Consider the following 23300-nt stretch of genomic DNA (forward strand, 5'->3'; position numbering starts at 1 on the left):
TTTTGCAGTCCTTTTAAGCTGACCTAGGTGATGGTTGCTACCAAAAGCAGTCATTGCACTATGTCCCTGCAAATATGCAACTGCCTTAAGCTGTGTGTTCTTCTGTTTCTTGTCTGCATGAGTGAGCTGCATGAAGCTGTTTTTTGCCAAGATCTTCCTGGGAAGATCACCGTAGCTGCTCCCTCCTTTGCTCTTGGCTATGTGGTTCTGCCTTTTTCCCCTGGTTCTTTATCCAGAACTTTGCTCAATCATTTTAATTCATTAATCAACAGAAGGTAGCTTCCAACACTTTGCTTTTACAATTTTGTCAGGTTTTAGAAAGTTGGATCTCATGGAAGGGCACTGGCAGAACTGGCACAGTTGAGAGCAGTTGGAGCTGGAGTTCCCTACAAAGCAGTGGTAACACTGCTGCTGTTAAAGTCCAGCTGTGAATCCTCCAACTCCAATTGGAGCTCAGGAATTTTTAAAGCCTTTTATAAGCATAAGCATAAGCCTTCTGAAGCTTTGTTCTTCAAGCAGGAGGTGTAAGCAAGTATATCTACTCACCATGACAGTTCATTTGCACTAAGTTCTACAGATAATGTTGTTTCTACAGACAGTATAAACCCCAAGAGAACACCTTGGCTTACCTTGTCCAATTGTTCACCTAAAGAGAACCTTAATTAACAAATACTTGTGGTGTCTGTATGTGTGCAAGATGTCCATGCTCCCATTCTTGTCTGAAGACTGGAAAGCCCTAATCAGCTCATCTGGAAGCCCAGTTATAAACCTTAAATGGCATCAGACCTCTGTGTAGAAGAACTAGATCACATGCTGATTCCCTTAGGAGGAAAAGACTTACCTGTGCCTAGCTGGATTCCTCCTGTTAGGCAGGTTCTCTCTCTGCCCCTACAGAGAGGAGAGAGGCAGCTGTACACTACTGAATAACATGCTGGGAGATGTTCAAGGAATGTCATTTTCCACAGAGAAAGACTATCTAACATTTCTGACATTTTGGGATTCATACACAGCTAGGTTTAAACCATTACTACAAGTAACTATTGGGCTTCTCAGAATATTTGACTTATGGATTCAAGTGTAGGTATAAATCTTGAACTAGTGCAGCTTATTTATTTGCAACAACAGGCTGTTCCAGCCAATGGTAAATGGGTATGCTAAATCAGTAACTCAAATCTTGGCCAGTTCTGGGTACAGCATGTCCTATCTCCATCTATAAATTTATGTACATGCTTGTATTGTTAATTATATACATATCAAGCAGTGAAAATACTGATCTCACTAGGCATCGATTCTATTCTAAGGGAAGTTGTGTTCTACTTTATTCAATGAGAAATACTTGATTTCTCTTAATAAAATCTCTGTTTTCCATAAAAAGTTAATCATCTGCAATAAAGCACATTGTGTCAGGACAGATCAAAGACAATACATTTATTAAACTTTGAGAAAATAACAAACAAAACATTGACATAAGGAAAGTTAAATAGAAATTGAAAGACACATCTTCTGACCAGCGTATAATGGCTTGTGTGACCAGTAAAGTACCAAAATGACATTCTGAGTTTGATTGAGGTATTTAGCTATTTTTGGCAATAGAAACAGAGTAAGAAACTTCTTTCAAACACAAACATAGGCGTTACTTGCATTAGTGTCTATCATCTATGAAATTTTATATGAAACTAAATAATATAGCTGTTAGAAAAATATAGCAGCAAATTAGCAGAATATCTAACGCACATTTACCATAAAGTACGTGCTAAACTTAAAAATCCCACCCAATAGTTGGGCCCAGTCCTTTAGCCCTTGGTCACAAAGCGAGCATCAGTGAGTTCAGTGGGAGACATGATGAGCAAGACCTGCATTTGCTGCATTTCTGTTAAGGTCAGAGAAAAGAAATGAACATCCCCATTTGCTTTCTAAGAAGAACCCTGCTATGATGAAACCATGGCCTAGGAAGGTAACTTCTGAAGCAATAATAGTTCATTGCAAAGCTCAGTAAAGTCCTTAATATATGCAAGACAGTTTTCTCACTGAGTTTTAGTTTTCTCTCCTTTCCGTTTGCCTAACGCAGTCGGTCAGACGAGATGCTGTTAGGCTGCAAAAATGAAAAACACTTTTGGAGGATACCGTATTCAATCCCCTTGTCCACTGAAGTGTTTTAATCCTGTTATATCTTTAAAAATTAACTGCTGGCTAACTCCTGAATTCCTTGTGTTATTTTTTTATCTTTAAAAATTAACTGCTGGCTAACTCCTGAAGTCCTTGTGTTATTTTTTTAATGAAGACTTTATGTGGCAGACACTAATAAATGTTGTGATACCTTTGGCTATAGGAGGGCTTCAGAAGTTGGTCAAATGTTAAGAGATTGTGCTGCTAAGTCACCAGAGCTTATTCATGTGTTCTCAAAAATTTTCAGTGAAACTATAATCGCACACTGTTTAATACTGTGGTCAAAAAAATTTTGCTTATAAAAAAGTATATTATTAGTACTAACCAGAATCTGATTAAGAACAGAGTAATTTGCCCAAATACTTTGTAAATTTTCAAGTTTTCTACAAAACTTTAAATTGAATGTATATTTCTATATTATTTACCATAAGAAAGTAATAGAATCAATTACTTTAAATTTCTACAATATTTCAAAATTTCTCTACAGCTTTCTTTGGAGGTATAAAATGGCTCTGTAAAAATCTATTTTTTCTTTATGGGTCACCATAATTGAACTACAGTGCGTAGTTTAATAGAAAATGTTTATTTTTATGACGAAAATATTAAAATATATTTTATTAATTTATATAAATCAAAATAGATGTGTTATTTATTCAAATTACTTTTGCTTTTTCACCTATATGTTCAGTTCCCAATTATTGATATAAAGATCTCTGCCAACAGCACAGTTTTTACTAAGTTCTTATACTTTAAACCACCTGATTTTAGCTTTATCAAAATGCATGATTTACTGTACATTTAACAGTAATTTCAATGTTTAGTAACACAAAAATTAACACTCACAAGAACAAGACAGTCACTCCTAGTAAAACAATCTAAAGACCAATTCATAGATAATATTTACAGAACACAACAGGAATATTTTGATGAATATTTATGTAGCAACATTTCAGATAAAACTATAAGAACCACGAGAAACTTTTAGACTTCATTTTGGTTTCAGCGTACAAGCCCAAGCTGACTCTCTGCTGTGAAACACTGCACACACCTAGTCAGAGAAGCGCTATGGCATGATTTTGTTCAGCTGGTCTGTGCTCACATAGCCACAAGACATGTTGAATTCTTTGTCTGGCACAGGCAGTGCAGTTGCATTGAGCACAAGGCCTTGTGGAGAGTGAACAATATGAATAGATGTGTAGTCGGGGACAGGCATCTCTGAACTTGGGGTTTCTGCTGTTGAAGCTCCAAGATTGACAACGGTAGTGGTAAGGCTCTCTGTGGTGAAATAAGCATCCTCGTTACAGCTTTGCTCCTGAATGTGCAGCTCATCCTCTTCGTGGGACGTCACGGCAATACATTTTTTCACATCTGCCTCACAGAAGTAGGCATTGTCCATGGTGAAGTTTTGTTCTGTGCAGCCATCAAACTGTGCTCTTCCCACCTTGGATTTCTGCCCTGGTGAAAGTACAACACTACCCGCTGGAGTAATATCACTCACTTGCGCATAGAAGTCAGTATTCGTCAATGAATTCTGGTTACTTAGCTGAGTATGGACTGACGGACTAGCTGACTCAAGGCGGTCTGCAAAAGGTGGCCATGGCTGGCAGTTTTCAGACTGAGAATTCATATGCAGGTCTTGGATGTCTGTGTTGGCAAGGCCTGGAAGTGACCCATCATTATCTTTTCTATCAAGGCACAAGAGATCTTCTTTTTCAATTATCTTTTTGAACTGATCGATATCAGAGATGGCATCGCATGTGTCACTTGCACTGAAGTCTGTCTCTGGAATATCTGGTTCACAACAACTGGCCCGTCCAGAATCATCATCCTTCACTGCCAAGCAACTGTGTGATTTCAGATGATCTTCACTCAAGAGCCTGTCGGTATCTGAGACTCTGTTCTTTTCATCAGGGTCTTCTATGTCCAACTCAATAAACTCAACCCACAAGTCGTCATTATATAGCTGTGTCTTATAGTTGTCATGGCTGGCCAAGATGGAGTTCACTTCGTCTAGCTTTCCTTTCTATAAAGCAAGGAAAAATGAATGTTATAAAAGAAATAATAAAAATGCTTGTGCTTTTTATGATGTTAACGTAAGGAAAGGTAACTGTAGCTGATACTATAATTGCAACTTAAAAAAATACTTTTATGGAAACTAATTTTGTGGCAACTCCCCTGTATAATAAATTTTTCCTACAAAATCTTTCTGCCTGGAACAACTGTCACCTGCTACTACTACTTTGATTCCGACTGTAGATTTCAGAGCGTAATATTACCTTCAAGAGATCTGGGTCAATCCCTTTAATCTTTGGAACTGGCACAGGAGGAAAAATCAGCATTTTTAACCTGAAAAAAAAAAAAATGCTTTTAATTGACATTGGTCCTGTTTGAGTAAGTTAGAAGGAAGAGAGCCCCACACTGCATTTATACTTAATTACTTCAAAACCGAAATGTTTGGAGATTCCATTTAAAATAGCCCTAAGGAAAAGAAGGATTGTTTTCTTTCATTGCAAATAAAACTGTAAGTTTTCTGCAGCCTTCCTTCTTGAAATAACATACTTCTATGTGGGCAACCGCTTTGGAGTCCAGTCTTTGATAACTTAATGCTCTATATGAAGAGAGTAAATTTCTAAAGCTTTGTCAATAGTTTTCTTTTTTACATAACTTTCAAAGGAACCTGATACATGCTTCAGCGTGCAGAGTGATTTTCCCAAAAATATTTTTTCAGGGACACAGTGGTCTTGCAAATGCCAAATAAATTTAAATAGAGGAATAGAAAAAAGGAGTTGGTGAAAAGAGTGAATTACTTTAGAACTAATAAAACAGAAACACAACTGCAAAAAATTAGGCTAGTATTTTTCCATCTCTACGACACTTCTGTTTTGTGAATTATCCTCATAACAAGTAATATATAACGACAGGGCATTACCCTTCTAGAGAAAGGACTACTAACATACCTATGCATGAACATACTGTGGAAATACATACTATTCTAATCCTTCATCAAATGAATTTTAAATTCTTTGAGACATCAAAAAAAAAATAAAAGAAAACCCAAATAGGATGATTTCCCATTAATAATAATCCAACGATAGCATGTCATGCCTATCTCCTCCATTCTACCTCCCTGCCTTTTTTTGCAAACTGATAAACTGTAGTTCCCAAAAGGAAAAGAATTCAACATCTTCTTTGAATGGGGATACTTGCCTATTTTAGAAAGTAAGCTGTGGGAATGGTAGATCCAAACCCAAATATTAGTTTTGCTGTATTGTAAGTGACCTTGGTGAGGTCTAGAGAAGATCAGCGGACTCTTAAGGAATGCCAGAGAGAAATTAAGGCAACTTCTGCTTAACTACATTCCCAACTAGCTGTTTTTGTTTTTGGCAGACTATCAAAGCCTGAAATCCAGTAATTTTCCACCTTATCCCTGGAAGGGCTGTGTTAGCTGTGCACTGTCAGGGTACCAGTTTAAGATCTGCACTTACAGTTGAATCCACAAATAAGCTATTCTGACAGGATTGGGCACTGCTACCAATGCAAAAGAGACAGGATTATACTGGTTACTACCTGGAGAAATCATTCAGGACAACGAACTATGCTCTGCTTCTTTCTTAGCCTTGCAGAGTTCATGCCTGCATCTCTGAGTCCTTAAAGAGTACGGCCTAACTGTATGGCATCTGTCCTAGGGAGCGTGGTTAAGATCTTGTGAGATCTGAATTGAGGAAAATGTGAATTGATACCTTGTCAGATACAGGAGGAAACTGAGCCTGGATATTTTGCATTATGTGAAAACTGTGCTCCTCTCAAGAATACATTACCACTCCCACCACCATGTGTGCCAGTTTCATGAGGATGCTGGCCCAAAGGTCCAGAAAAACTTTCCAGAAGAAGAGACTACAGTTGAGAAAAGCCTCTACAGCAGTCACGATTAGCTTGGATGATATCAATAAGCTCTGATCACAGGGATGTTTCAGCCCTGAGAATCTTCTGTGACCAAGGCACCCCTTGCTCATTGTGCTGACCTTAGTGAGCTTCTGGTCCCATGTGCATGTTGTTCTAGCCCCATCCTGACACATCAATCTCTTGTCATGCACTGTATCAGGAGCCTTGCTCTGGGACCAGAATGCTATTACAGAAGTGGCTTCCTGAAATTAAGCTCTGCCAACACACAGTGCTGCTTTGACTAAAAAATTCTTTTTAGGCTTTCTTCAACTGCACCATATTGTTTTCATTTCAATGACTTGTCCTTATGCTGGAATGTGCAAAACAACTCAATGTTCATTTTTGAAGTCTATATGCAAGATCAGTGACTACATGCAGGTGTGTGCTGGGACTTGCCTGTGCTGCTGCTCACTAGTCCAGGACAGTACTGATATGACATCCAAGCTAAATTATTCTGCCAAAACCTATCTCTGAACAGACATATTAGGGGATGAATTCACTTTGATGAATTCATTTTGCCATTTTCATATATGTGTCATTGTTTCATTTTTATAGGTGACACAATTTTATGATTTTTATTACTGTGCTTTGTTTTATTTTATTCTTGTTATTTATAGGAACCATAGTCTTCCTATGGAGATTAAATACTCGTGTAAAACTCAAGCTCTTTCCCTTGGCTCAATGAAGAGCTAGTCAAGAGATCACTGAAACAGTCTCAAGAACAAACCCAAATATATAGACATATGTTTGTGTGAAACCTTTGAACAGTATGTGGGTAAAATCAGTATTTACAAAATTTCAATGGACTAAAAAAACAATCTCCTTCAAGGCCTAAGTAAATTAACTATGTAAATACTGTAGAATAAGGAGTTCTGCAATCCAAAAGGAAGAGGAGCTGTCAACATAATCAGATTCCCACTGCTGAAGGCCAAGTATGTGCATTTGCCAGCATCCCTGCAGCTCAGGAGGATGGAAAACAGTCCTCAAAATAGTTCCTAGTCCCCTAGACTTAAAACAAGTGAAGCACCCTGGGTTTTTTTTAGCTACAAGTACATAAAATCTGACAAATAAAAACTCTCTACCTTGGTTGTTTAGACAGCAGGATTAAGATCAATGTTACGGCCAGCCCGCATGCTCCGAAGATAACAACTAAGAACCATGGAAACTCTATTTCTGAAACAACAGAACAAAATCATGTTAGCAGGAATCTACATTTCTGTTGCATCTTTAATTTTAACCTTCTCTTCCACTGCCTACAGGTTCCGAAGTGGTAAAAACTGATAGGGGAATTTTTGGTCACTTAAGTGTGAAAGTTATGTGTTAAGTAGAAATAAAAATACCCTTTTGGTCGGAGTAGTTTCCATACTACATTTGTGAGTCCACTGAGACTCCTTGAAAAAAACAGACTGTGATCTTAGCAAAGACAATATCTTTAGCAAAACCAGCCATGAGAAAAATTCTGCCTGCTTGAAACATGCCACCAGTGGTGCTGATGGCATATAAAGCTCCAGACCATGTTCGCCCTAGCTAAGAGACATTATTCATAGCACGCTAAATCATAGGCAAGCTATTCTTCTCTCAGAGAAATTAAAATAGAGTGATGTTAAAAAGCATATTACTCCTCTTTCCAGAGTTTGAACATTAACTCTGTTGTGAACCAATAACTGGAAAAAACTTTTTTTTACTTTTATTTACCTTGCAGGTGGCTACAAAGAATTTAGGTAATTGAGAAATGCAATTTAGTAGGAATAAAGAACACCACTGATGAATGAAAAGTTTTATATTTTAAACACTGGTAATTCCATTATAGTTAATCTGACAGTGTAGAATACAAAGTATAGAGAAATTTATTCTGGCTGCAGTCTTAGATTCTTGTCATTTGTTCCCAATTTCAAGCTTTCCATACAAACATCACTCATTTTTTGGGCCAAGCAATACTGGACAGAAAAATTTAGAATTCTGCACATGAACATAAATATATGTCCTTTAGGTGAAAAAAAATTCATGTACCAGTTTTGGCCCTGTGCTCCCAGCTTAGATTTTGAATTGACATGTTTTCGGGCGTGAGTGAAATCCTATCTAGATATATCTGCCTTAGGCAGGTCCCTATTTCAACAGAGAAGCAGTAACACCTTGTCACATAAATGATATTGCATTTGAATTTAACTACTTCAAATTTTTAATACATGGAAAACTTAAATTTTAATTCTTTGTTCCTAAAGGTGATTTACAAAACAAGCAAGAATAAATTCCCCGTCAAATCAGATCACTGCTTATGTGTGAGATGTATGTGTATGTATCAACTTGCATAATCTGGATTGTAGCGATAAAACTGTACTTGTAGGATAGCCATACATTTTGATAATATATTAATTTTGTTTATATGAAAACCGTGACAACTTAATGCATCTGGGGTTAATAAAATAATGTCACATCTCCAGAACTTTAGCTGCTAAATAAACTAGGCATGAAAACTAGGAATACAAAGAGTGAAATACGGGAATCTAGCAAGATTTTGAAAAGTAAAAGTTATGGGTGATTTTATTTAACCTTCACTAATACCCTGGAAAATTAAGTGAAGCAGCTTGTTAAAGCAATTTGCTGAAGAGCTCATATTTTGAAGAGTTAATTTAGTAGCTCAGACCTGGGAATGCTTTAGGAAAAGGCACTGTCTCATTCTTTTAATAGAAAAAATGTGGTGCTCAATGGCTGTTCCTTTTTCTGTCCTTAATAGCACTTTAAAACCAAGACAGAAGCAAGAATTAGAAAAACACTCATTGTCTTGATAGTATCAGGCAGATCAGAAAAGCACATAATTCTGATAACAAACTTAGTCAGCAGTACAACACTTTAATACAAGTGACAATTCTTCTCTTCACTACTGGAGTGCTCATTTTAGGTGATGAAGTATGAGATTTAACTGTATTTTAGCCTCTAAAAGATGTGCAACAGCAGTTATTATTTCTGATTCCTAATGCTATCTGCATTTTTGCTCTCTGATGAGCTGTGAAATATTCTTGCTGAGTTTACTTCTGAGCTTGTATATGGAACTTGTATGTTCTCAATCTCACAAAATGGTTTTCCTGTGGTAGGCTGAATTATCAATCTGTTCAAGCATACAACATCAATGGTATGGAGAAAGAAGAAAGCAACACTGAAAAGACAAAAAGACAGTATGGTTATAAAAGTGCTTTGCTGTACGTCGTTTATTTACCTTCAGCACAATGAACAAATTCAATGCCTGCTTGAGAAAATGATACATAAAGGATTTCACTGAACTCCCCAAATTTTTCGGAAGTACGCTGTCTTGATCGGACTCGTATCTCATAATCTCTTCCCGTCTTCAGAGAGTACAGTGGAACCATTGTTGAAAGCCTGGGTTCTAACTGTAAAGATAGAAGGACTGTGATTTATTTGTTTGAGTTGTACAGGCAATTTTACACTGCTTCTTGATTTCAGAAATAAACATTGAAGGTGTTTTGCTACTTGGTAACATAAGGATAACACAAGAAGAGTTCAGAGAAAATTCATACCATTTACTTTCGACTTTCTAGCCATCAGACTTTGCTATGATTCAGGGGATTAAAACCAGAGAATCCAAGTTCTCTGTAAATACAGTCAGTGAAGAAAGGCAGCTGCCCCCAGTTACATGCCGTAAGTAGGTGGCGTGCACGTCTCCCACTGAACTTAATGAAGCTGTAAATCCTTTTTACTCTTGTAACACAAGATTACTGACTTCACAATTCCAAAGAAACTTGTTAAAATAACACAAAAGCCTTAAAAATAGTGCAATATCCACTACAGAATTAAATTGAAGAAGAAAAATTATTTAAAGGCCTTCTAACCAGACCTATGGCATCCTACAAATGTATTTATTTGGGGAACATAGTGTAGCTCCCAAGATCTTCAACTCTATATAAAATGTAATAATGGAGACACTGTGAGAAGTGGCATTTAGACTGTTGGTCTTGAGACTTCTACATAACTGCAACATATGTAGGTACTGCTGCATATCAAACTGTGTGGGAAGCCACATTAGAGGTCTTAATATATAAAATCTGTCTCTTCTATTAGTCATCTAAGAATATGTGTTTTAGCTCCAACAGCCCAACAATAGTATGTAAAAATAAGGAAAGTGTGCTCAAAATAGAAATCCATGTAGCAGATATAATAGTCTACTTTCATTTGAGAATCAAAATGCCATTGACAAAACTCATTATACGCTAGGAATTAAAACACCTGGAAAGCAGAAGTCATTGAGGATTTGAAGGAAGCTTCAAAAATACAATCCTATAATCACTGTAGCTACATCATGTAAACTTGAAACACATCCTGTTGGTAACTACGATCTATGGAATTCTCTGGCTGATGGCTCCAGACTCAAGTGTTTCGAGAACCAACCAGTCAGAATTTGGAGGAGACAGTGATCCCTGCCAGACTGATTTTCTCTGCTAGTTGTTGGACACAACATTATGCAGAACCACTGCTCTGTGCCACTGAAGTTTTTAACAGTTGGAAAGTGTTGGAAAGGGAATACCATATCTACTAGTCCAGCCTACTTATTTCATGCTATGGATTCACAGAGTACGCTGAAGTTTTACAGGTAAGTTGATGGAGACAGTGAAGATTCTTAGGGATGCTGGACCACACAAAATGTTATGTACCCCGGGTAATGGTGGCACTTAAAAAGCAGTACACAACCTAAAGGAGAGACCTGAAAAATATGAGGTAAATTTACTGTGTACCTGAAATTGCAAGAGTTGCTAAAAAGCAGATAATTGATTAATGGTCAGGATGCCCTAGTCCATTACTGGACTAAAAAAACTTTATGTAAGACACCTGGATAGAGCAAGATATATAGACTGGGGAGGATTCAGCATGAATTGAATAGATGAATAAAGATGCACGACAGTGTACAGCAAACTTGTTTATAAAGTATGTGAAAGGGAGCTTGGAACCAGACTGCTTGGCTGCTGGACTGACGGCATGCTGTTCAGTCAGTGTACACAGAGCAATGCTTGTGATTGCCAAACGAAAGAAATGTGTGACAAATCTGCTGCCACGCTGAGCTGTATGATTGCACTGCCTGCATGAGTCTGGCCCTGTAAGAGGGGGTTAAAACAGCCTGTGAAACAACTGTTTGTCACCAGTCACCTGGAGCCCCTGGGATACCAACAGTGGCACTGGAACAGGGGCACCAGAGGCAGAGGCTGGCTCAGGCACAACATGCAACACAGAGACCAAGGAAATGGATTTCACCAATTTCAACAGAAAAATAGTGAAAACTGAGATGGGCACTACCAGGGAAAGGTTCAGAGGTGCCTGGGGTAGGCACAGCACAGGGCTGGAGGCCCATACAACACATGCAGCTATTGGCTGAATATTCTATGCAGTGCAGGGAGATCGAGTTTTGCATCCCTCACACTAGTAAGCCCTGTATCTCAGCCAGTGCTGTACGGACACAATGATGCTGCTCAGCTCTGGAGTTAGCACTCCATGCTTCCCTGCCTGAAGTATACTTCAGTGCAGTCTGAAATGGACCTTTTCTAGCAAAAAACCAGCAAAACTATGACAGCCAGCAGGGTCCTCCCTGGTCCAGCCTTCTTCACCGAGGACTGAGCTGTGATCATCAGTTTCATCCCATGCTAGTTGGATATGGGCCTGGATTGCTTGGGGCTTTTAATAAGTCAAAAGATCAGGCCAATCTAAAATATGACAAAAAACTAAAGGAACATTAGACTTCCAAGATTCCCTATCACACATACTTTTTTAGGCACTTCATAGACAAACGTTTCACTATGAAGTCATCATTCTCCACTATTGCTCCGATACCTTCTTTGAAAAACACAGCAGCCTCACAGGGTCTGTATAGCTATTGCTATTCACAATTAGCAAATCCAGACAGGAGGAAGAGGGGACTGAATTATAGTCTACTGAATGTAAGGGGCAGCACTTCAAGATAAGAGAATTTTAAAAAGATACCCAGCACGCAGCTGCTAACGATGGCAATTTTTGCAGACTGTGAGCCAGATTAAATTTGGCTCTGTCACATGAACACCTGCTAAATGATGGTGAGGATTTTATCGTTTTTAAGAAGTTTCTCAGAAAATAATTTTGATCCTTTTATCACTATAACTTACTGTTATAAGACTTCACTAATTAATGCTTTAGTCCTCTTTCAATTCATAAATTATCTATATTCAGTTTTTAAAAAAATAATGAAAGCTACATGAAAAATCAAACAAGTTCATCCCAACATCTGAAATAATGAAAAACAAGTCTCACATGAGGGTGACTTAGTACAATTTAAGTACTATAAAATAATTTTTGTATCAAATTTTTGTATCATTTACATATACAAAGCATTACAGCGTATTTAAGCAGTCAAAGATTATACTTTGTGTAAAAAAACAGGAATAACAGTATAACTAGACATTAATCTTTTTACTGCTTCAACACTTGTTACAGGAGATACTTGTAGTAAAGAATGGAAAGAGTGAAATCATTGATCCAATGCTGTTTTTCAGAGTTTAGCTATTGTCTTAGGCTAGCCCAAGATTTTGTAGAGAAATTTCCCTTGTGTGCTCTGAGAGTGTCTCAAGAAATTGTGCTATATTTGTGCTTTTAAGGTGAAAGGCACCATAACATACAATTTATACAGCTGCAGGCCAATATGATCTATAATACTGTTTTTCTTGAGACAAAGATAGAATTCAGCAATTCCTTATCTTTTTTCTGAAGGAAACACTGAACTTCCAACCTTTGCTCTCCTATAGAAGAACTATTCTCAAGGCATGCTGGAATTACAAAAAAATCAAAACTGTGCAGTTTTAAAGGTATCTGCATTGCTACCTGCTTTTGTAAATCCCACAAATATTCTGCAGATTTTCATCTTCTTAAGAAGTACTGATTTACTGCCTAAGCTTAACTCATTTCATAGGCTTCCAAATATAAAGGCTATACAGTAAGTATAGCTTAAGCCAGCACAGAGAGAAATTCAGACAAGTATTAGGAAAAGGTTATAGATATCATGGGACTGTTTTGCAGCAGAAAAATACTCTAATAAGGGTAGGATAGACAGAAAATATTAACATTGAGAAGGATCAGAGGTGAGAAGGGGTCCAAAGCCTTTCACAGATGAAAGCACATAAATCAATTTGACTGCTTCAATTGGTAAATTTGCCTTTTGTAGCTTTAAGACAAATTAATAACAGTATTATCCACTTTCCTTCTGTCAATTAACTCAGTTCATATTAATAAGAAAGCAAAGGGTTCTGCTCTGAAATGATGTTCTTACGGCTTTAAACTAGTATTTGGGAAGAGTTCTACATATGCAAATATGCCATGACACACTGGCACTTAGCCTAGCCTCTGCATTCCAGTAAGCTGGGTACAATTTCTTCTCCATAATAGGAAAACTAACCACATGAGAAGGTACATGATTTTCAAAAAGAAAACATAAAACATTTGGGGTATATATATTTTATATTTTCCCAGACTATCCATACAGTCACAATTTTCCCATTGCTGTCTAATATGCAATCTGTATATTTTATCTGTGTTGCATTATTTTTTTTTGCAAAAAAAATTAAATTAAAACTCAAAGCTTTTTTCTTTCTTTTTTTTTAAAATCTGCTGAAATGTTAAGTATAAATATTGGAACTTTACAGGTACCCTGAAGAAGCTGGACGGACATGATAACATTTTCCAAGCAAATTTTCCTGTTCCAACTACTAGAAGTACCACGCACCATTTTAAATAGCCAAGGTTTAGGAAAACAATAGAGAAATACTTTATCCTTTAAAAACATTTGTATATACCTGTGTATTGCTATACTTTCTAATCTAACATAGGGATTTCAGGGCTTGGTATTATTATCCTGCATGCCAAATATCTTGACATATAAAGTTACAATTTTTTGCTAGAAAACTTAAGAATATGGGTATATTGCTTAAGACTTAAGGTATCATTTAATTAGCAATTACAAGCTGTTGTTTTTCATAGTGGTACAGAAGTGTTAGGGACAGAAGAAGCCTGCACTACGACTATTGTATAATAAATATTTGCTTCATACCTCCTTCCATTTTGTCTCATTAACTTCTTTGTACTGCAATTCATATTCCAGAGTAATCCATCCCTTCTGAACATCTGCTGTTGGTGGTGGATCCCATCTTACTTGAATATCCCCATGGATCCCAGTCTGACTAGTATTTAGCAGAGTCCAGTTAAGGTGGACAGGGGGATCAGGCAGTACTGTTTAAACAGAGTATTTGGAATAAAACAGCCAGTTTTCAATGTGAAATGATCATTCTTAAATGACTTCAGGACTAAAAATGCATATTAACCACATATTTGCTGATTAAAATCTAAACCTTTGAGTCAATGACAGCGTCACTACAATTTTGTTAACAAGAAAGTACCTTCTGCCATTGGTGGTAGACAAACTCTGCATAAATTTCACCTGAGTGACTAATAAAGACGACTAAGAATGTATTACCTATTACACTACATTTCCAATAGGAGCTTATAAAACACAGAGACATTAACAATTCTCCATCAAAATTTAAATTTAGAGTTCTCATTAGAAATTAAACCAACAATTGGAATAACGCAGAAAGAAAAATATTAAGTAACTAATATAGGAATACACTGAAAAACTATGGCATCTGAAGAATCAATCTAATTTTGCATAGCTGAAGAAATGAGAGCAGCGGGTATTCTAGTCATTGCATATACATACACCACTGCTCTGAATAACCAATATTGTCTACAAAGTCCCAGACAGTCATAATTCACATTGCAATAATTATAGCTAGAACATTCTAGCTTAGAAGTGCTAGACATCCTGATTCTGTAGATTTGTGTTGATTAAGGAACGAAAAACTATTTGATTCCAGAACTCTGCAGAATCAAGATTTTAAAGCCATCCTTGCTTATACAGAACAAGGGTATGTAGCATCCATTAGAAAGAGATCAGCCTAACACCAAAGGCAAGCACATCTGCAAACATTTGAGAAGCAAATAGTACTCAAAATGAGAAACCATGTATTTGCTTTTATACTTCTAGCGTTTTTTCCCAATCTACTCAATATTTTCTTCTATGGATCACATTACATATGTTACAAAACCAAATCCTTTCCTATGTATCATATTTTTTAGAAACTAACCTTTCTTAGACAGTATGAGTAATATGAAAGCTTACAGCATCACAACTATCGCGATATGAAAATATAGAGCTAAAATGCATCATGGAAGCTTACCTATTTCGTCAACGCTGAAACATTTTTCATCAAATACTTCATCTTTATTGGCAAGCTTAACACAGTATGGTATCCAAATAGAGGTGTAGGATGTGTTGAAATAACAGCTATTTTCTCCTGCAGTGATATAATCAGGGCATTCTTTCCAGTCTCCATCATTCCTAGAAATGACAACAAAAATGCAAGGTATGTGAGAGAGAGATTTATAGATCTTAGAAAGTACAAATCACAGATATTACAAGATATGTTATTGATAAGTCATAACTTTAATGGACATAAGGAAAACATGTCAACACTGATTGTGATTTATAACAAAATCAAACCACTATCCAAACAACCTGCATTAATGAGTCTAGGCTCTCAATGCTGTTAGTGGACGCTGCTTCTGAAGGACAGTCAGAATTTCCTGTGTTGATAGGTGCTAATGACTACCAGCAAGCACAAACTGGTAAATTTGATATGAATTTAAGCAACTGTTTTTCAGGCAAAGGTAAATTGCAGTAAGATGGCTTTCTACATGATGAGGTCTGAAACACAAGCCACTCCTTAATGCAGTTCAGTACTGCAACCATCCACAAAGCTAAGGACAAGGGATTGCATTTGCCCTTGAGAGCTAAATTGAGATGCAGTCACTGGACCACTGATCGCCTACACAGTAAAGTGCTCAAGAACTGCTGCAGGAGACCTGACACAAACCAACCCAGGACTGCAGGATGTGAACGAAGGGAAGAGAAACACAATGCTGTGAATGAGGAAGGGATTCCTTGGGATACAGAATGTGTTAAAAACAAGCTTGGAAATACTAGCAAGAAACCTTGTATGTTTTTCTATTTTGACTTTGTTAAAAAAACCCATAATGTTCTTTGTAAATAAAAGAAATACAGTAGGAAATATCACATCCATTTAATCTTTTACAGAAGACAAGCTGGCAGAGTTATAAAGAGTGGCATAAACCCTCAGACTGAGAAACACTGCTACTTGTGTAAGGTCATTTTCATATGGCCAAACTGAAACAACTCAGCAGGTTCAAAACAAAAGAAGTCTTGAGTTAAAGCAAAATGGCAATGACCAGATTGTTAGACCTAGATTGTTAGTCTGCAGGAAAATGACAGACATTTATTCAGTATTTCTGAAGTCACTTTGGGAAAACAAATCCCACTGTGAACAGATCTGCTGTTGCTATTCTTTGATAATATTTCTCAGCCCAAATATAGACCTAACAGAGTTCTTTTAAAAAATTACAGCCTTGACTTGTTACAAATATACTGTAAATGCCTTTTCTTACTAAAAGGAATTTCAGCTGTACACATGGAGGATTAAGCTAAACCAATTATGCCAAGTGCAATCTTCGATACTGGAGTGTGTGCTTAAGCAGTGAAAAGACAGTTGCTACATGAATTGAGTTAAGAAGCATTTTTTGCCACTAAGAACCAGTCTAGTGCTTAGCTGATGAGACCATACACTTTTCTAAAGGAAATGTTGTCGCTCAGCCAAAGCTTGACTGATCCACTTGATAAAGATGTATGCGCTTGGATACTGTGGCTTGTGTTAAGGAGGAGACTAGATGGTATCAGTCCTGAGCCTTAAACGCTGGTTGCACGCTGAAGCAGAAATATTTTTAATGTGAGTGTTCAGTTCACAAATTTTATTGCAGTATTCTAATTTCTTGGACAAACATGAAATATGTGATCTGCTCAATATATGTCACACTACTTCATCATAGTGTTTAATAGATTTTTTAGAGTTTGTACCTTTATGGTACATGCCACTGACAACTGTCAGCAAAACATTTACACTTAAAACAGTGGTTTTAACTTGGATCTATGTATTTCTGAGAGGTCTCAGAAGAGTGAGTAAGCACACCAGACTTGCTCTTAGGCTTAAGTTTGCTAAATAAATGCATCATCACCAGCAAAAAAGTTTCTGTAGATAAAAAAGGTTGAAACCCAGTACCTTAGATTGAACAGAAAGTCACATCTTCCTTCGCCTGTAAACAAAAGGGCTCTCCTTCCTTAATAGCCACTACTGGTAATGTCTATGTTCTCTTTCAGACTAATCATTGTAATAACCTGAAAATTACAAAAGCCTGAGTGGAATGTGAATCAGAATTGACCAGGGCTTAATTAAATGTAATACTTGGTCTCAGTGCAGACATTTCACCTGGATCTGCACATGCAGACTTTACTCTAGCAACTGATCAGTGGGAGCTTTATAAAACTTTAATAAAAATTTGAAAGGGTCTTGTATTCAAACTCCACATTTGTGCACAGATACAACAAATCTCACAGTTGTAAGTTAGGTTGGTAAGAAATAAACTGAAGTTTCCTATTAAAATTCCTTTTGCATGCCATACAGCACTCAGTTTTGGATTCTGCAACCTAGACTTAAATTTATTAAGAATGTGTTCTTAATTATCTGCTAAGCAACACTTGTTACTGCCAATAATTAACAACAAATTTTGACACTGAAAAGTACGTACTTAAAATGTAATTCTATGCTTAAACACAGTATGTTTAGTAACATAGCAAAAAAATTAACAGTAACAAGCTAACAAGCGTATAAAAATTTATGACCTCCCTCTTCCTATTTCTTTAGTTGCTTCCATATTATTACCTTTTCATGTACAATAATCGTATGGTTCCTGGAGCAGTGAGGTTATGAACATTTCCATCAGTCCAATAACATGAAAATGTCTCCAGTTCAGGTGATCTGCACTTGCTGATTTGAGGCCACTGCAAAGGTTCTGTCAGGAAAAATGGCAGAAGGTAGAATGAGACACATTAAACAAATCCATAAGACAGACTGATGTGCTGTTACAATGAAACTCAGCATTTTTTATGAGTAATTAACTTTTCCTTACAATTCCTTATGTACAAGAGGCAAGATTTCAATTCTTCTTACATGCTATATGTAGATGATTGCAAATGTAGAAAGCTAAACTGGAAAGATGGGTTAAGCTCTCTTTTGTGCAGTGTGGAAATATTGGTATCAGCCTACCACACAGCATGGGTGTCTGCCAGCACCGTAGCTGTAGTTTAGTACAGATACGCTTGAATTAGACCTGCACTTGTTTTAGAGAAAATGTGCTACTACGGAGCTTGGTGTTAGACTAACCACAGCTTGGTATTTACCCATCTGAGCAGTTTTGCAATGTGTCTAGTCATTGGAGCAGCTACCTTGAACTGAGTTCAGTTTTGTGTATACAACACTCTGTAGATGCAACCTTGCTCTGAGTGAGATAAGGGCAGCTCTCAGCATGTGGCTGTTCTGCCACATGCCGCTTCTAAATTAATGATTTCTGTTCTTTGTCAAGACTGAAATTATATATAAGGCCATGAAATAACTGGTGCAATTAGTCAGCCTTGCCAACCCTTGTGAGAAAAATAAAAACAAAAGTTGTGGGTATGACTCACTGCTTTCAAAGTAAGTACTTAACTGTTTTCGGATTTTTAAGGGTCTAATGCCAATGTTTCTTATTTGGCCTGGAAAGCTTTCCAGGCGGAGACTGCGTGCACGTGAAATCTATACTTCTCGTCACTTACCATCTGGGAAATGTGATAATTTATTTAAGAAAATGGCTCCCTGAAGCACCTAAGATGTAGATACTAGTCAGGTGTTTATGACTGGTGAAAGGATCCCTGGCCAGGAAACAACATGATGGTACCAAACCCTGTACATGAAGTTCTTTTCAAGCACTTTTGCAGAGTCACAACTGTGAATATTCAGTACAAAATATTTACACACAAAGTTGGGAAAAGTATTAAGGTACAGACATCCACACACACCAGCTGCCTCCTCCTATGCATGAGGATTTTGTAGCCTTCCTGCATGTTGGTTCCTTTATTTACGGCTCAGAGAGACACAGCCACTGAATGCCAAAGCAATTTGTATTTCTTGGGCTTAATGGTTCAAACTGTGTGCTTTGTAGTGCACATTGCCAAGCACCCACATCAGGCAGTAACGAATAAATGAATACTTTGAATTTGTTTGGCTCACTCCATATCCTTGCCTCATTTCATACTTTGGACATTGAACAAGGTCTTAACATATGTGTGTAAATAACAGATTTCGTAAGCTGGGTGGCTTACACCCCCTCCCTCCCAAAATAAAGCATGTAGAATTCTTGCCAAACTAAAATAACTGATGTTTGATTGGAAAGATTTAAACAGGAAGGGATTTTTTCTCTTTCTTAGCCAACATGTTAGATTGCACTGAACCTTAAATAAGTTTATTTTTAAAACTTAAAAAATTTTGAAGTGAAATATTGCAGCAAATGGAAAAAAAAAATGCTCTTTTCCAGAAAATATTGAAACAAAACATCTGACTATTGCACCTGACTTTGTTCGGTATGATATTCAATATTTGATAGCTTTGGCCTAAATCCCCAAATGCTTTTGATAGACCTTGATTAGAGCTTTTATGCATTTGTACGTCATTCACCAAATGATTTTTATGTAGTAGAAATTCTGGTTAAAAACAGCACGTAAACATACCAGAGCATATATCTAAAATAAAACAGAATAAAAGATTAAAGAAAAGCATTATAACTTTTAATATGTGTGAGTGTTTTAGTTTTCAAACATGAACTTTTTTATCTATTTAATTGAAAATCAAACAGTAATTTAAAAACAAACTGAAGAAAAACAAATGAAATCTATTTTTAATAAATACATTTAATGAAATTTAACTACAAAGACACAAGTAAAATTGACTCAATTGCATAATGCCCACAATTGACAAGACCTAACTTTCTCCCTTCTATAAACAGACAGTATGCAAGAAAGGACATGTTATGGCTTTCCCCATTTCTACCCTCAGCTACAGCATCAAGAACAAATACAGTTATTTTTACTGAAACAGATTAAGAATTTGAGAAAATTACATACTTGAAAATCCTCCTAAATTAGAATATTTCTGTTGATGCCTTCACTGTATTCATAGCAAGAACATACAATATTTAAAGCCCATGCAGACCACATTCTCATTCCCAGAAGTACATAAGGTCACACTGTCACTTCTTAACATAATGAATTGAACTGTATGGAATTAAGCTTCACTGGCATGGTTACAGTGGAGAACATTACCAATGCACGCAGAATGCAGATTATGACTCGTTTTTTTATACCCTAACTTCAGAGGACTGTATTCCTAAGGTCTCACTGTCTTTACCACTTCCTTGTGATATAATTCTTATTTCTTTGTCCCACAGGTGTGCTCTCAACAGGCACAGGAATCTGTGAGCGAACAGCAGCCTTGTCCACGATTCATACACTCGTGTTTTACTGGTTCGTAATTTGTATTTTTTTTCCAATGATCAGTTCCATTTGTAACAAAAATTAACTTCTGATTGTTCATTTCCAGTTTCTGCGTCAAGCCTCCAGCCTTCAAAACCAAAGGCTTTTGTGAGGAAACTTTGTCATATTGACTTGGCACTCTTGAGGTAGATCTCCTGAATTCCTTGTTCCCCACACAAGCCAATTATCAACATTGTACAGGACCCTGTGTGAGCTCCATCTCCTGAACAAACTGTACCAGAATTTATAAATGAACATAATAGCTCAGCTGAATGCATTTAGGCATAAAGGCAGCGGGGTACTGAAAGCAAAGGCTGTCAAACTAAGATTTAAAATAGACTAGAAGGGCAAAACAAAGCACGGGTACACACTTGCTCTTTTCCTCCTTGATCCAATAAGTTCTGGTCAAATTGTCACGAATAAGACCACTTGCTTCATTCAAGATAATAGCTTGGCTGAGTATGTAGATTTCACAGTAAAGAATGTGGAAAAAGCTGCTAAATTTGTGGCTCCTTCCACTGTGACTACTGAGAAAGTTTCACAGAATCACAGAATCACAGAATAACCAGGTTGGAAGAGACCCACCGGATCACCGAGTCCAACCGTTCCTATCAAACACTAAACCATATCCCTCAGCACCTCGTCCACCCGTGCCTTAAACACCTCCAGGGAAGGTGACTCAACCACCTCCCTGGGCAGCCTGTTCCAGTGCCCAATGACCCTTTCTGTAAAGAATTTTTTCCTAACGTCTAGCCTAAACCTCCCCTGGCGGAGCTTGAGGCCATTCCCTCTTGTCCTGTCCCCTGTCACTTGGGAGAAGAGGCCAGCACCCTCCTCTCTACAACGTCCTTTCAGGTAGTTGTAGAGAGCAATGAGGTCACCCCTCAGCCTCCTCTTCTCCAGGCTAAACAACCCCAGCTCCCTCAGCCGCTCCTCATAAGGCCTGTTCTCCAGCCCTTTCACCAGCTTTTGTAGAAGAGCTCCTAGTCCTGCCCTAGTGTTTAGCTAAAGGTAAACATTCAGCTGCCATAACTGTGCTGCAAAAACATCTTTGCATTCTGCTCTCATTATGTTATGACCATGGATTAGCCATGGTCTAAACTGGCTCAGCTGGAAGAAACAGTGCCAAAACAGTAGCTAAAACAATGGTGTGGTTTATGGAAAGAATCAGGAATGGACATGTGCCACCTCTCCTGCTTACATTTACTTGTAGGTCACCAGCCTGCAGTCTTCCATTTAGTGTAGTTTCAATGTTATATATTCTTTAATCATTAGAAAGAGAATACGATACTGTAACGGCAGCTTACTGAAAGTTACAAAGACACGGAGTTTAAAACAGAAAAAATCTTTAAATCCAGGTGTGTCAGAGGCCAAATTCCTTTAGGTTAACTTCTCTTTGCTTAAAACCTTCTTTACAAAAAGAAATACAGCATACACAGAAACATCTCTTACTAGTATGGGGCTTAGGTAGGTAAAATAATGAGGAAACGAACGACTGAAGAGAATCAAGCTAACTAATCAGAAAATGAAAAAAAGTGGGTATATTTTTGCTGAACAAAAGGAAGCATTTCTGGTTGTGGTAATTTTAGAAGGTTTATGTAGATTATCAGTTATCTGAACTTACAATACCTCGCAAGCCCAGAGCAAACTTAGAGGAAAATAACATGTTCCAATATGGAAATCAATGACAGAAGAAACCTTATGCAACAGTATATATCTCCATATAATCTACTTTCAAAACATACACGATGTATCACAACAACCCTGTGCAGTGCTACAGACAAGGGGGAATAGAGGCTGGAAAGCTGCCTGGAGGAGAAGGACCTGGGGGTATTGGTTGACAGCGACTGAACATGAGCCAGCAGTGTGCCCAGGTGGCCAAGAAGGCCAATGGCATCTTGGCTTGTATCAGAAACGGTGTGACCAGCAGGTCCAGGGAGGTTATTCTCCCTCTCAGCACTAGTGAGACCGCTCCTCGAATCCTGTGTTCAGTTCTGGCCCCCTCACCACAAGAAGGATGTTGAGGCTCTGGAGCGAGTCCAGAGAAGAGCAACGAAGCTGGTGAAGGGGCTGAAGAACAGGTCGTACGAGAAGCACCTGAGGGAGCTGGGGTTGTTTAGCCTTGAGAAGAGGAGGCTGAGGGGAGACCTTATCGCTCTCTTCCAACTACCTGAAAGGAGGTTGTAGAGACGGTGCTGGTCTCTTCTCCCAGTGTCAGGGGACAGGACAAGAGGGAATGGCCTCAAGCTGCGCTCGGGGAGGTTCTGACTTGTTATCAGGAAAAAAATTTTCACAGAAAGGGTCATCGGGCACTGTAACAGGCTGCCCAGGGAGGTGGTTGAGTCCCCATCCCTGGAGGTGTTTAAAAGATGGGTGGATGAGGTGCTCAGGGACATGGTTTAGTGGCAGATAGGAATGGTTGGACTCAATGATCCAAGAGGTCTTTTCTAACCTGGTGATTCTATGATAACAGAAAGATGTAAATGGAACCATAAATAGGGGAAGGAACTACATTTAAAATGGGAAATATTTATGAATATATGTAGTGCCACTTACTGTTGTTCAAATCTGTACATTGAAAGCGAATGCTGTATCAGTTAGGTTCTGCTCCCGAGCCCACCAACCTCCACAAACTTTA

At 37.7% G+C, this 23300-nt stretch overlaps 1 protein-coding gene across 2 annotated transcripts in view; it reads right to left on the reverse strand.

Moving 5' to 3' along the window:
- Positions 1 to 1398: 1398 nt before the first annotated feature.
- Positions 1399 to 23300, reverse strand: part of GHR (growth hormone receptor) — a 130166-nt gene continuing 108264 nt past the window's right edge. Inside the window, exons 4-11 of one of the 2 annotated variants that reach the window (XM_069880110.1) lie at positions 17982 to 18111; positions 15369 to 15529; positions 14183 to 14361; positions 9323 to 9494; positions 7191 to 7281; positions 4443 to 4512; positions 3215 to 4189; positions 1399 to 2092 (exon numbers count right to left, since the gene is read on the reverse strand). In XM_069880110.1, coding sequence (XP_069736211.1) covers positions 3230 to 4189; positions 4443 to 4512; positions 7191 to 7281; positions 9323 to 9494; positions 14183 to 14361; positions 15369 to 15529; positions 17982 to 18111 — 1763 coding nt within the window. In that variant the 3' untranslated portion in view covers positions 1399 to 2092; positions 3215 to 3229. Of the gene's footprint in view, positions 4190 to 4442; positions 4513 to 7190; positions 7282 to 9322; positions 9495 to 14182; positions 14362 to 15368; positions 15530 to 17981; positions 18112 to 23300 lie in introns of both variants that reach the window. The other variant, XM_069880109.1, reaches the window with a different exon arrangement.

This window comes from Phaenicophaeus curvirostris, chromosome Z (assembly GCF_032191515.1).
Source record: "Phaenicophaeus curvirostris isolate KB17595 chromosome Z, BPBGC_Pcur_1.0, whole genome shotgun sequence".
NCBI lineage: Eukaryota > Metazoa > Chordata > Aves > Cuculiformes > Cuculidae > Phaenicophaeus > Phaenicophaeus curvirostris.